The 12,259-nt window shown below is 41.9% G+C and overlaps 1 protein-coding gene across 1 annotated transcript in view; it reads right to left on the bottom strand.

Annotated features, from left to right (window-relative positions):
* LOC117526270 (slit homolog 1 protein-like) overlaps positions 1–12,259 on the bottom strand; it is a 138,832-nt gene that overhangs the window by 51,798 nt on the left and 74,775 nt on the right. Inside the window, 7 exon segments of the mRNA XM_034188325.1 lie at positions 2,890–2,961; positions 4,463–4,610; positions 4,901–4,958; positions 4,960–5,065; positions 5,506–5,577; positions 6,725–6,796; positions 11,710–11,781. Coding sequence (XP_034044216.1) covers positions 2,890–2,961; positions 4,463–4,610; positions 4,901–4,958; positions 4,960–5,065; positions 5,506–5,577; positions 6,725–6,796; positions 11,710–11,781 — 600 coding nt within the window.

The raw sequence follows: 12,259 nt of genomic DNA, 5'->3' as shown, positions 1-12,259 counted from the left end.
TTATCTCTGTGATTTTGGTGTTTCTGGCCAAACCGCATCATGTTAGATTATACAATCAGGCAAAGAGTGCCACAAGTGAGCCGCTCAGCTGTCACTATAAATTAGGAGATAAACCTCCTGAACCAGGCTGGAAATGTCATCAAGCCTCAGAGGAGGACAGGATGTGTGAGTGGGGGGAGAAACATTTGGGAGAAGAGGAAAACCGCAGAGAGACGGAGATGGAGAGAAAGAATGTCTGGGGCTGGAAACGGGACGAGAAAGAAAGAAGCAAATGAGTTCATGCAACAAAAGCCAAAAAGAAAAAGAAGAAGAAGAAAGAAAGGGAAACCCGTGAAGCTCTAAACTTTGCTATTGTGGTTTAATGTGCAGAATCTAAACGTGCTGGAGCACAAAGAGATGATCTGGAGTCATCAGGTGAGGCCTTCAGACGGCGTCAGATGGCAGCGATATCAAACGCTGCCTCTTCAGGAAAATCCAACAACAGCAGGAAAACCACAACGGAGATGGATGAAGACCACACGGGTCCTGCTGGCAGGTCAGAACTTCCACTCTGGAAGTGTAAACACTGTAATCTCATTGGGTGAGTTCAACCTTAAGGTGTGGATCTTAAAAATAAATATTTAGTATATGAATTGAAGTATTTTTAAAATCCTTTCCATTGTGATGTTTTTCCAAACACGCTTTTGTACATCCAGTACGTCACATCGTCCTGGAAGATCCCGGAATAGATAGGACACATAATCCTTGGCGGTCAGTCTACTGATGACCGCATCATCAGGACATTTTAGGTGAAATGTCCTAAAGGCCCCACACCCCTCCTGGACCGATGTTGCCTAGAGTGGTGGGATTTAGTGGCTTAGAGGGCTGTCTTGGTGAGGAAACGTTGGCTGACCTTGACTTTGCAGACAGTGCTGTGATGTTTGTGGAATCAGATATGCTGATTGCAGCAGTCATGATACTGAATCAGGAATCAGAGTGTCTGGGTTTCTTTTTGTCCTGGATCATCACAAATCCAGGGTTTCAATCAAGAGCTCATGGAGTTGTGAGGTCACTGGTCAGAGGAGTTTGGTGATGCCGATATCTTTTCAGGAGAATGAGGGTCCAAGTCTTTAAGGTCCTGGTGCTTCTTGTGTGAGAATTTGATTGTGAGCAAGGCTTTGAACTGGTTCATGGAGCGAAAAAGAAAACCAGCAACTTTTGGTATTTTGCTAGGAATGAAAACAAAACCAAACTATTTTTAATGTTCTGGAACAGAAACGTTTAAAATTAATTGTACATGGTTAATACCATTATTTTTTTGTTTTTGTTTCTGAAAAGATTTCTGTTTCAGGGACCCGGTGAAGATGTCAGACTCCATTAACACTCTACACCCAAACATTTGGTGGCGGTAATGCACCATGTCAGTTTGCTACCCGCCAATAAATTCGACAGAAGAAGAAGAAAAAGAAGACCTGATGAGGTTCACTTCCAATTGTTGTTTATTTTAATATAATAATAATAATTAATTAATATTCATATAATAATTCATATAATATACTATATTTCAACTTTTAAAATAACTTATTTTTCTTGTTGTTGGAGAAAAGTGCTGGAATTCTCTGGTTCAGCCTGAGAAACTCACCCGGAGCAGACAAACACTGATGGACTTCTTTAAAAATGCCCCATTTCTTCAGTAACTTCCGTGACAAAGAATTAAAGTACTTCCCATGCGTCTTTTTCAAAAACATTCTGTGATGATGAATCCAACTGAAACAACGTAATGGGTCAGAATAAGGTTTATATTTACTTTGTGTGTGAATGTTTTTACAAAGTGGCTATTCATACATGGTTATCGCATATTAACATTAACTACACTACCTCGGATGAGTAAATCTGTTAATACCTTGGTTGCACAACACCTTGGCCTTGCACACCGGAACTTTGCACAATAACCAGACTTCTGAACACCTGTATATTTGCACAACAACCACTGATTTGCACAACCATATAGTTTTTTATACAGTAATTGTGTCATGCTGCTCATTACAACTGTGTTGCTTTTCATTTTATTTTATTTTATTCTTGCTTTTAATGTATTTAGTTATGTTCCCTAGTCTAGGTTTAGTTTATTTAATCCCCGGGAGCTTTTGAAACCTAATTTTGTATCATGTCATGTGGAAACATATATGGTATGACAATACAACAAACAAACAAAAAAAAATCTTTGAATCCTTGTATGCTGCTTGTGTGGAGCTAATCATACACAAATACATCTAGCTGTAAGAGTAAACTAAGTCATACAATTAGTAATTGGGTAGAGGTTACTCAATGAAAACATATTAAGACGATACATTATTTGCTTGCAAACAATCAGACTAATTTCTGAGAGGCTAAGTTAGCTTGTCTGATATTAAATTAGGCATTACAGAAAGGTACGAAAAAGTATCGTCTTACATGGTAGTGGAGATGATATACAGCAAATCTTGTTTTAGAACAGTTCAATTCAGAAGGTTCCGGGTTCAAATCCCACCCCTGCCACATTTCTCCATGTAATGTGGAGTTGCGTCAGGAAGGGCATCCGGCGTAAAACTTGTGCCAATTCAACATGCAGATCCACCTTGGATTTGCTGTGGCGACCCCGAGTGCAAACAAGGGAGCAGCCGAAGGGACTTACTATGTTTGCTTGGGCAAAATTTTATAAATTGTTATTTATTCCTTCTGCTTGGTCAGCACCATATTCCTTCAACCTTTGGCAAAAATATGAAAATAAGAGCAAAGAATGTGAGCTCCTGCAGAGAGGTCACGCTGACTTGTGCAGATAAATCAGACGACCCTCGTGGTCGACACTGCAATGAATGTCTCCAACTGCATGTCCAAATGCATGACTTCATGTGTCTTCAGAAGACTTACATTCGTCGAAGCTTCTTGTAGGAGGTGAAAGCACCCGGAGGGACAGACTTGATGCCGTTCTGTTCCAAACGACTATAAAAAAAATTCCAAAGAAAGAGACGTTACCAACCACAGCACAGGATCGGGCGATGGATACAAGAATGTTTCTAACTATAAAATATCTTCACAGTTGTCATCTGTGTTTTGGTGTCTTCCATCACATGTCTCCTTCATTCATGGTTATTCAGCTTCTGAGGACAGCTTGTTCAAGACACATTTAAGACTCTACTTCCTCTGCAGACTTTGTTTGTATGGAGTCAATCAAAAAATAATGTTGTTGTTTTACCAGGCAGTTCTACCTAGTCAGATATGGCATGACTGCCTGGTACGGCAACCTCTCTGTACAACTTAAAACAAAACTTAACAGACAAATTGACAATGTAATGAAGATAATTGGAAAGAAACAATATCAGCCCCTCATTTCACTCTACGAAGAGCTTGTCCTGAAAGCAGCTCAGAGGATACTGACGGATACAGCTCATGTCCTTCACACAGAGTACACTCTCCGTCCCTCTGGGAGAAGGTATAGAGTCCCTCGGAGCAGACTGAATAGACTCAAAAACTCATTCGTCCCCATGTCCATCAAATTGCTAAACAATAATGTCTAAAACCGGAATTGTGCAATACTTATGGTGTTTCTCTTGATTTCCTGTCATGTTAATTTGTTATAGATGTGGCTGTGTTTTTACTTGTATTTGTTTTCTTTTTGTAAAGGCACTTAGCACGAGTCCAAGACAAATTTCCCTAAGGGGATAATAAAGTGTATCGTATCGTATCGTAACACACTGTCTCAAACACTTTACAGTCATACATGGTCAAGGTCATTCCAGTCACAGGTCAAAAGTATGATTTTTTTCTTCATTCCAATGTCCACCAAACTTGACACACATATGTGGGGAGGCTCTGGAATTGGCCAGGAAAGCTCAAATTTGCCAAAAGTCACTCAGCATGGTCAAGGTCATTGGGGTCTAAGGTCAATCTGTACATTATTCCCTCTGATTTGCATCAGCTTTTACACACACATATGGAGGATTGACCAGCAAGGTTAAATTTACCAAGGGCCAGTCACTGGGGTCAAGGTCATGTGTGCCTGCCTGTTTGCTGGCATGCTTGTCCCAGGTCCTTTTACTAATTCCTACCAAAGTTGTTGTGTCAATAAAGCCTGGCCCCAAAATTGCCATTAAAAAATAATTTTCCACTCAAGGTGAAACAATTTGATTTTCAAGCAATTTGGACCAATTGTGGCCCAAAACTGGATTCCAGAATTTTAGTCAGTCATTTGGGTGAAAGTCAAGGTCATTGCAGTCAACTGTCAGATTGCCTCGGGTGTTACTGTCTTCATGTCCACGTGTTTGATTATCTAGTTCTGAAACATCTGACGATGTTGTAGTCCTTGGGGTTGATGAAGATTTGACCAGATTTTAAAGCAGATGTGAATCCAGGATGACTTTAATCAATATTTTTTAACATCTCATATTATTTTCAAATGTTGGACTCTAATTAAATGCACCCATGAGTACTCTGGGACACTCACATCTCAGTCATGGCCTCTGGAAGGTGGGCGGGGATGGCAGTGAGGCCTCTCCCTCGACAGTCCACGATGTTGTTGCTGCAAGAGCACATCGGAGGGCAGGAGCCCGACGCCAGGCTGCACGGCTGAACGAAGGCACTGCCGCCGTGGCCTGCACGCACGCACGCACGCACGCACGCACGCACGCACGCACGCACACACACACACACACACACACACACACACACAGTTGAAAGTGAGTCCGCTGATTTTAAAGGAGGAGAAAATTCTAGTTAAACCTGAACATCTGCAGAATGTTTTAAGTCATTCAGAATAATATGTAGTGGCTCATATTGAACCAATACACTTTTTTTCATGTAGCTTTAATACCTAATTAAAGACACGGTATTTTGAGGTGGGGAGATGGCGGTAAGTGCGCTGACCCGCAATCTGTGACTGTACCTGGGCAGGCGAAGTCATTCTTGCGCAGTTCGGCGAGGTTGAGGCCCCTCAGGGTGGGGCGGAGAGCTGCACTGGGTGTAGAGGCCCAAAGATGGCCGCTGCCGTAGCCACGGCGACAACCAGGCAAGGTGGCAGTCACAGCGCAGAGAGTTGGAGTGGAGACGGCTGATAAATTGGGGAAAATTAGTTTGTTAGTGAATGGAGAAGAAAATGAAGAAATGGGAGGATGATGAAATGAACGAGAATAACACAAGTACAAGAAAGAAGGAAGGAGTGAAAGTGGGCAAAGGAGAAAGAATGAATGAAGCGGCAATATTGCAGAACAGATGGAATAGAGTCAAAAGAAATAATAATGTACGAAGGAAGACAAACAGAGGAGAAGAGGAAGTGACAAGAAACATGACGAAGGAAGAGAGGAAAAATGGAGGAAGGAAAGGAGAGATCAGGGAAAGGAAGGATCGAAGGAGAAGTATGAAAATGGCCATAAATCAATAAATAAACAAACAGACTATCTAAGGTTCATTGTCTATGTCAGCAAGGACCTATGGCTTGAAAGGGCACCGTGGCATTCTGGGTAATGTAGTGAGAGCAGGTGGGAGACTCACAACGTGCGGAGCTTCGGCATGTGGTTGAAACTGGAGACGGGAATACTGCTGATGTTATTGTTGTTCAACGTGCTGAGAGAGAGAGAACAATGAAATGAAGGTATGGACAGAGAAGTATGGTTGAAGGACAAGCATGAAGAATGACAAAGATGGAAGAAAAGAAAAATAAGAGAGAGCAGATAAAAAGAAATAAGGGAATAAACAGATAGAGGTGATGGGAGGATAAGAAAAAGAAATGACAGAAAACACGCAGAAAGAAAAGAGGAAAAGAAAAGGGGCAGAGAACATGAATATCAAACAATAAAAAAAATACATAAAATCAATTAAATTCCCAGCTCTCCTCTGTTTAACTGATTTAAATATCCTCAAGTGCCAGTGGGGGCGCTCTTTTACCACATTAACTGATAGTATGGAAATCAATCAGGGTCATAAAAATGTGCTCTTAAATTCCAAAATAGACATTACATTAAAATTCACTGAGTTCTTTGCATCATTAGTAATTATATGATAACAGAATTACAATCAAAGCAAAAAATGTTAATGATAAACTAAATTATGACTGGATTTTGCTGTCATTGTAATTCCATTAGCATAGAATTAACTTCATGCTCCACTCTTAAACCAAGCTTCATGAAGCTCTAACGCTGTGAGGAACCATGGTGACAATCAAGTCAACCAGTGGACACAGACAGAAATATGACAAGCCAGTGGCGCACACGTCCATTCATGCACAACCCGAACTAACCCAATGCTTTAATTCAGCCTGAAAGTGACTTGAACAGAGAATATTAAAAAGACTGGAACAAAATGATGTCGTACCCAAGATCCAACCTGCAAATGGCATCACAGGAAGTGATTTTCAGTTCTGTGTAGGTTCTCAGGTGTCCAGGCTAAGATCAGACGCTGCCTAAGTTGTTTCATCGTAAAGTCACTTGAATCAGTGCCAGAACATTTTGCAGCTAAACAGAAAGTCCAGTTGCTTCAACTAAATTTCTGGAAGTGTGTGTGTGTGTGTGTGTGTGTGTGTGTGTGTGTGTGTGTGTGTGTGTGTGTGTGTGTGTGTGTGTGTGTGTGTGTGTGTGTGTGTAAAGTGTCTGTAAACGTGGTTCCCACACATGGCGTACATGTGTCACAAAGCTAGTTGTGGGTTGGTACTTTACTGAGTGCCATTCTAGTTTTATCAGGTTAAATTAAAAAAGAAGTTTTTCAGAAAACTCACAGTACTTCCAGAGAGCGCAGAGCTCGAAATGCCCCCTCCTCAATACAGCTGATGTGGTTTTTATCCAGCTGGCTGATAAAAAAAGAAAAAGACACAAAAATGTTATTCACTGAGTCCTGTTCACTGAACGTTGGGTAACATACGCCTCGTGTATGTGTGTTACTGAACGTTGGGTAACACACGCCTTGTGTATGGGTGATTCTTAGACTACGGGCACTTATTATGTCCTTTGATCATATTGTATGAAAAACAGAAAAAAGGGGAAATTTCACACTTTTATAGTTATCTTTACAATGAAAGTGTGTTAAGAAATTTGTTCTAGTAGTCTATGATGACTTTTTCACCTTTTTTCAGCATCATTATATGCAAATATTGCCGTTTTGTGCTTGTCCCACACCCAGACTTTTGATCTTCAATGATAAAAATGAATGGTAAAGAAACGTTTTTTCTACTGTTTTAAAATATCTCTGAATAAAGTATCAGTAAAATAATCAAAACATAACTGGGGTATTCAATGTCATACAACTGTTGTGATTTTTTTAAACAAAATGTAGTTGTCCCACACTATTGCCGTAATTTCCACCACAACACTGTAATGTCCCTTTAAACAGTTTGTATGAAAGATTGTTTGGGTAGTTTCTATGGAGATAAACAGTGACATCAGAGCACATGTATATAGCGCCAAATCACAACAAACAGTTGCCCCAAGGCGCTTTATATTGTAAGGCAATGGTGTGGTGGAAATTACATTTACAAGGCAAATAGTGCCTGTAGTTAGAGAATCACCCATATGTGTGTTATTGAATGTTGAGTAACACACGCCTCGTGTATGTGTGTAACTGAGCGTTGAGTAACACACGCCTTGTATATGTGTGTTACTGAACGTTGGGTAACACACGCCTCGTGTACGTGTGTTACTGAACGTTGAGTAACACACGCCTCGTGTACGTGTGCTACCGAATGTTGAGTAACACACACCTTGTGTATATGTGTTACTGAGCGTTGAGTAACACACGCCTCGTGTATGTGTGTTACTGAACATTGAGTAACACACGCCTCGTGTACGCGTGTTACTAAACATTCAGTAACACACGCCTCGTGTATGTGTGTTATTGAATGCTGAGTAACACACGCCTCGTGTATGTGTGTTACTGAACGTTGGGTAACACACGCCTCATGTATGTGTGTTACTGAACGTTGAGTAACACACGCCTCGTGTATGTGTGTTACCGAACATTGAGTAACACACGCCTCGTGTACGTGTGTTACTGAATGTTGAGTAACACACCTCGTGTATGTGTGTTACCGAACGTTGAGTAACACACGCCTCGTGTACGTGTGCTACCGAATGTTGAGTAACACACGCCTCGTGTACGTGTGCTACCGAATGTTGAGTAACACACGCCTCGTGTATGTGTGTTACTAAACATTCAGTAACACACGCCTCGTGTACGTGTGTTACTGAGCATTGGGTAACACACGCCTCGTGTATGTGTGTTACTGAGCGTTGGATAACACACGCCTCGTGTATGTGTGTTACTGAACGTTGGGTAACACACGCCTCGTGTATGGGTGAGTCTTAAACTACGGGCACTTATTATGTCCTTTGATCATATTGTATGAAAAACAGAAAAAAAGGGGAAATTTCACACTTTTATAGTTATCTTTACAATGAAAGTGTGTTAAGAAATTTGTTCTAGTAGTCTATGATGACTTTTTCACCTTTTTTCAGCATCATTATATGCAAATATTGCCGTTTTGTGCTTGTCCCACACCCAGACTTTTTTTTCTACTGTATTAAAATATCTCTGAATAAAATATCAGTAAAATAATCAAAACATAACTGGGGTATTCAATGTCATACAACTGTTGTGATTTTTTTAAACAAAATGTAGTTGTCCCACACTATTGCCGTAATTTCCACCACAACACTGTAATGTCCCTTTAAACAGTTTGTATGAAAGATTGTTTGGGTAGTTTCTATGGAGATAAACAGTGACATCAGAGCACATGTATATAGCGCCAAATCACAACAAACAGTTGCCCCAAGGCGCTTTATATTGTAAGGCAATGGTGTGGTGGAAATTACATTTACAAGGCAAATAGTGCCTGTAGTTAAAGAATCACCCATATGTGTGTTACTGAACGTTGGGTAACACACGCCTCGTGTATGTGTGTTACTGAACGTTGAGTAACACACGCCTCGTGTACGTGTGTAACTGAACGTTAAGTAACACACGCCTCGTGTATGTGTGTTATTGAACGTTGGGTAACACATGCCTCGTGTATGTGTGTTATTGAATGTTGAGTAACACATGCCTTGTATATGTGTGTTACTGAACGTTGGGTAACACACGCCTTGTCTACGTGCGTTACCGAACGTTGAGTAACACACGCCTCGTGTACGTGTGTTACTGAACGTTGAGTAACACACGCCTCGTATACGTGTGTTACCAAATGTTGAGTAAAACACACCTCGTGTATATGTGTTACTGAGCGCTGAGTAACACACGCCTCGTGTATGTGTGTTACTGAACGTTGAGTAACACACGCCTCATGTACGCTTGTTACTAAACATTCAGTAACACACGCCTCGTGTACGTGTTACCGAATGTTGAGTAACACACACCTCGTGTATGTGTGTTACTAAACGTTGAGTAACACACGCCTGGTGTACGCGTGTTACTAAACATTCAGTAACACACGCCTCATGTATGTGTGTTTCTGAACATTGAGTAACACACATACAAAGGGCGAGTGTTATTCAGCGTTGGGTAACACACATACAAAGGGCGACTGTTATTCAGCGTGGGTAACACATGTACACGAGGCGTGTGTTACTCAACGTTGGGTAACACACACCTTGTGTATGTGTGTTACTGAGCGTTGGGTAACACACGCCTTGTGTATGTGTGTTACTGAACGTTGGGTAACACACGCCTTGTGTACGTGTGTTACTGAACGTTGGGTAACACGCCTCGTGTATGTGTGTAACCGAACGTTGAGTAACACACGCCTCGTCTACGTGTGTTACTGAACGTTGAGTAACACACGCCTCGTGTACGTGTGTTACCAAATGTTGAGTAACACACACCTCTTGTATATGTGTTACTGAGCGTTGAGTAACACACGCCTCGTGTATGTGTATTACTGAACGTAGAGTAACACACGCCTCGTGTACGCGTGTTACTAAACATTCAGTAACACACGCCTCGTGTACGTGTGTTACCGAATGTTGAGTAACACACACCTCGTGTATGTGTGTTACTGAACGTTGAGTAACACACACCTCGTGTATGTGTGTTACTGAACGTTGAGTAACACACGCCTCGTGTACGCGTGTTACTAAACATTCAGTAACACACGCCTCGTGTATGTGTGTTATTGAATGCTGAGTAACACACGCCTCGTGTACGCGTTACTAAACATTCAGTAACACACGCCTCGTGTATGTGTGTTATTGAATGCTGAGTAACACACACCTTGTGTATGTGTGTTACTGAACATTGGGTAACACACGCCTTGTGTACGTGTGTTACTGAACGTTGGGTAACACGCCTCGTGTATGTGTGTAACCGAACGTTGAGTAACACACGCCTCGTCTACGTGTGTTACTGAACGTTGAGTAACACACGCCTCGTGTACGTGTGTTACCAAATGTTGAGTAACACACACCTCTTGTATATGTGTTACTGAGCGTTGAGTAACACACGCCTCGTGTATGTGTATTACTGAACGTAGAGTAACACACGCCTCGTGTACGCGTGTTACTAAACATTCAGTAACACACGCCTCGTGTACGTGTGTTACCGAATGTTGAGTAACACACACCTCGTGTATGTGTGTTACTGAACGTTGAGTAACACACACCTCGTGTATGTGTGTTACTGAACGTTGAGTAACACACGCCTCGTGTACGCGTGTTACTAAACATTCAGTAACACACGCCTCGTGTATGTGTGTTATTGAATGCTGAGTAACACACGCCTCGTGTACGCGTTACTAAACATTCAGTAACACACGCCTCGTGTATGTGTGTTATTGAATGCTGAGTAACACACACCTTGTGTATGTGTGTTACTGAACATTGGGTAACACACGCCTCGTGTACGTGTGTTACCGAACGTTGAGTAACACACGCCTCGTGTACGTGTGTTACCGAACGTTGAATAACACACGCCTCGTGTACATGTGTTACCGAACGTTGAGTAACACACTCCTCGTGTACGTGTGTTACCGAACGTTGAGTAACACACACCTCGTGTATATGTGTTACTGAGCGTTGAGTAACACACGCCTCCTGTATGTGTGCTACCGAACGTTGAGTAACACACGCCTTGTGTACGTGTGTTACTAAACATTCAGTAACACACGCCTCTTGTACGTGTGTTTCTGAACATTGAGTAACACACATACAAAGGGCGAGTGTTATTCAGCGTTGGGTAACACACGTACACGAGGCGTGTGTTACTCAACGTTGGGTAACACACACCTTGTGTATGTGTGTTACTAAACGTTGAGTAACACACACCTCGTGTACGTGTGTTACTGAACGTTGAGTAACACACGCCTTGTGTATGTGTGTTACTGAGCGTTGGGTAACACACGCCTCGTGTATGTGTGTTACTGAGCGTTGGGTAACACACGCCTCGTGTATGTGTGTTACTGAACGTTGGGTAACACACGCCTCGTGTATGTGTGTTACTGAGCGTTGGGTAACACACGCCTCGTGTATGTGTGTTACTGAGCGTTGGGTAACACACGCCTCGTGTATGTGTGTTACTGAGCATTGGGTAATACATGCCTCGTGTATATGTGTTACTGAGCGTTGAGTAACACGCCTTGTGTATGTGTGCTACCGAACGTTGAGTAACACACGCCTTGTGTACGTGTGTTACTAAACATTCAGTAACACACGCCTCGTGTATGTGTGTTACTGAACGTTGGGTAACACACGCCTCGTGTATGTGTGCACGGTCACCCACAGGTTTTTCAAGTCTGCTGCTCCTCTGAAGGCCCTCCTGGGAACAGCCTGGATGGCGTTTTCACTCAGGTCCCTGAAAAACACACAAAGTGGAAGAGATAAAAAAATAAAAATTGCTATAAAATACATTTTATTGCAGTGTAACTGTAACATATAGCAATTTACATGTCAACATCTATGTGTGTCATAATGTGCTCCATCCGTATATCTTGTCCAATCACAGGATACAAATAAACTGTTTTCTAAGTGTGGACCTGCTTCACTGTCTGGTGAATCATCTGTGACTGAGGAGGAACTGTGACGTCACAGTTTTAATGACGTCTCTGGTCCTCTGGATTACTGGTTCCTAAGTGCTGTCGCCAACATGTTCATGCTGAAGTTCTTACGTTCTCGGTACTTCAGAATGTATCCATGCACTGTAAGGTTCTGTTCATCTGCACAGCCCCATTCCACTATATTTATTTGACAGTGTACATATGTAGTTTTGCCTATTTGTCTAGCTGACTCCTTTACTTCTTACAGAAGTATTTTTTCCTTTTCTTTTATTGTTG

The sequence above is a fragment of the Thalassophryne amazonica genome, chromosome 15 (assembly GCF_902500255.1).
Source record: "Thalassophryne amazonica chromosome 15, fThaAma1.1, whole genome shotgun sequence".
Classification (NCBI taxonomy): Eukaryota; Metazoa; Chordata; class Actinopteri; order Batrachoidiformes; family Batrachoididae; genus Thalassophryne; species Thalassophryne amazonica.
The sequence above is the reverse complement of the archived record's forward strand: the minus strand, read 5'-3'. Positions and strand labels throughout refer to the sequence as shown.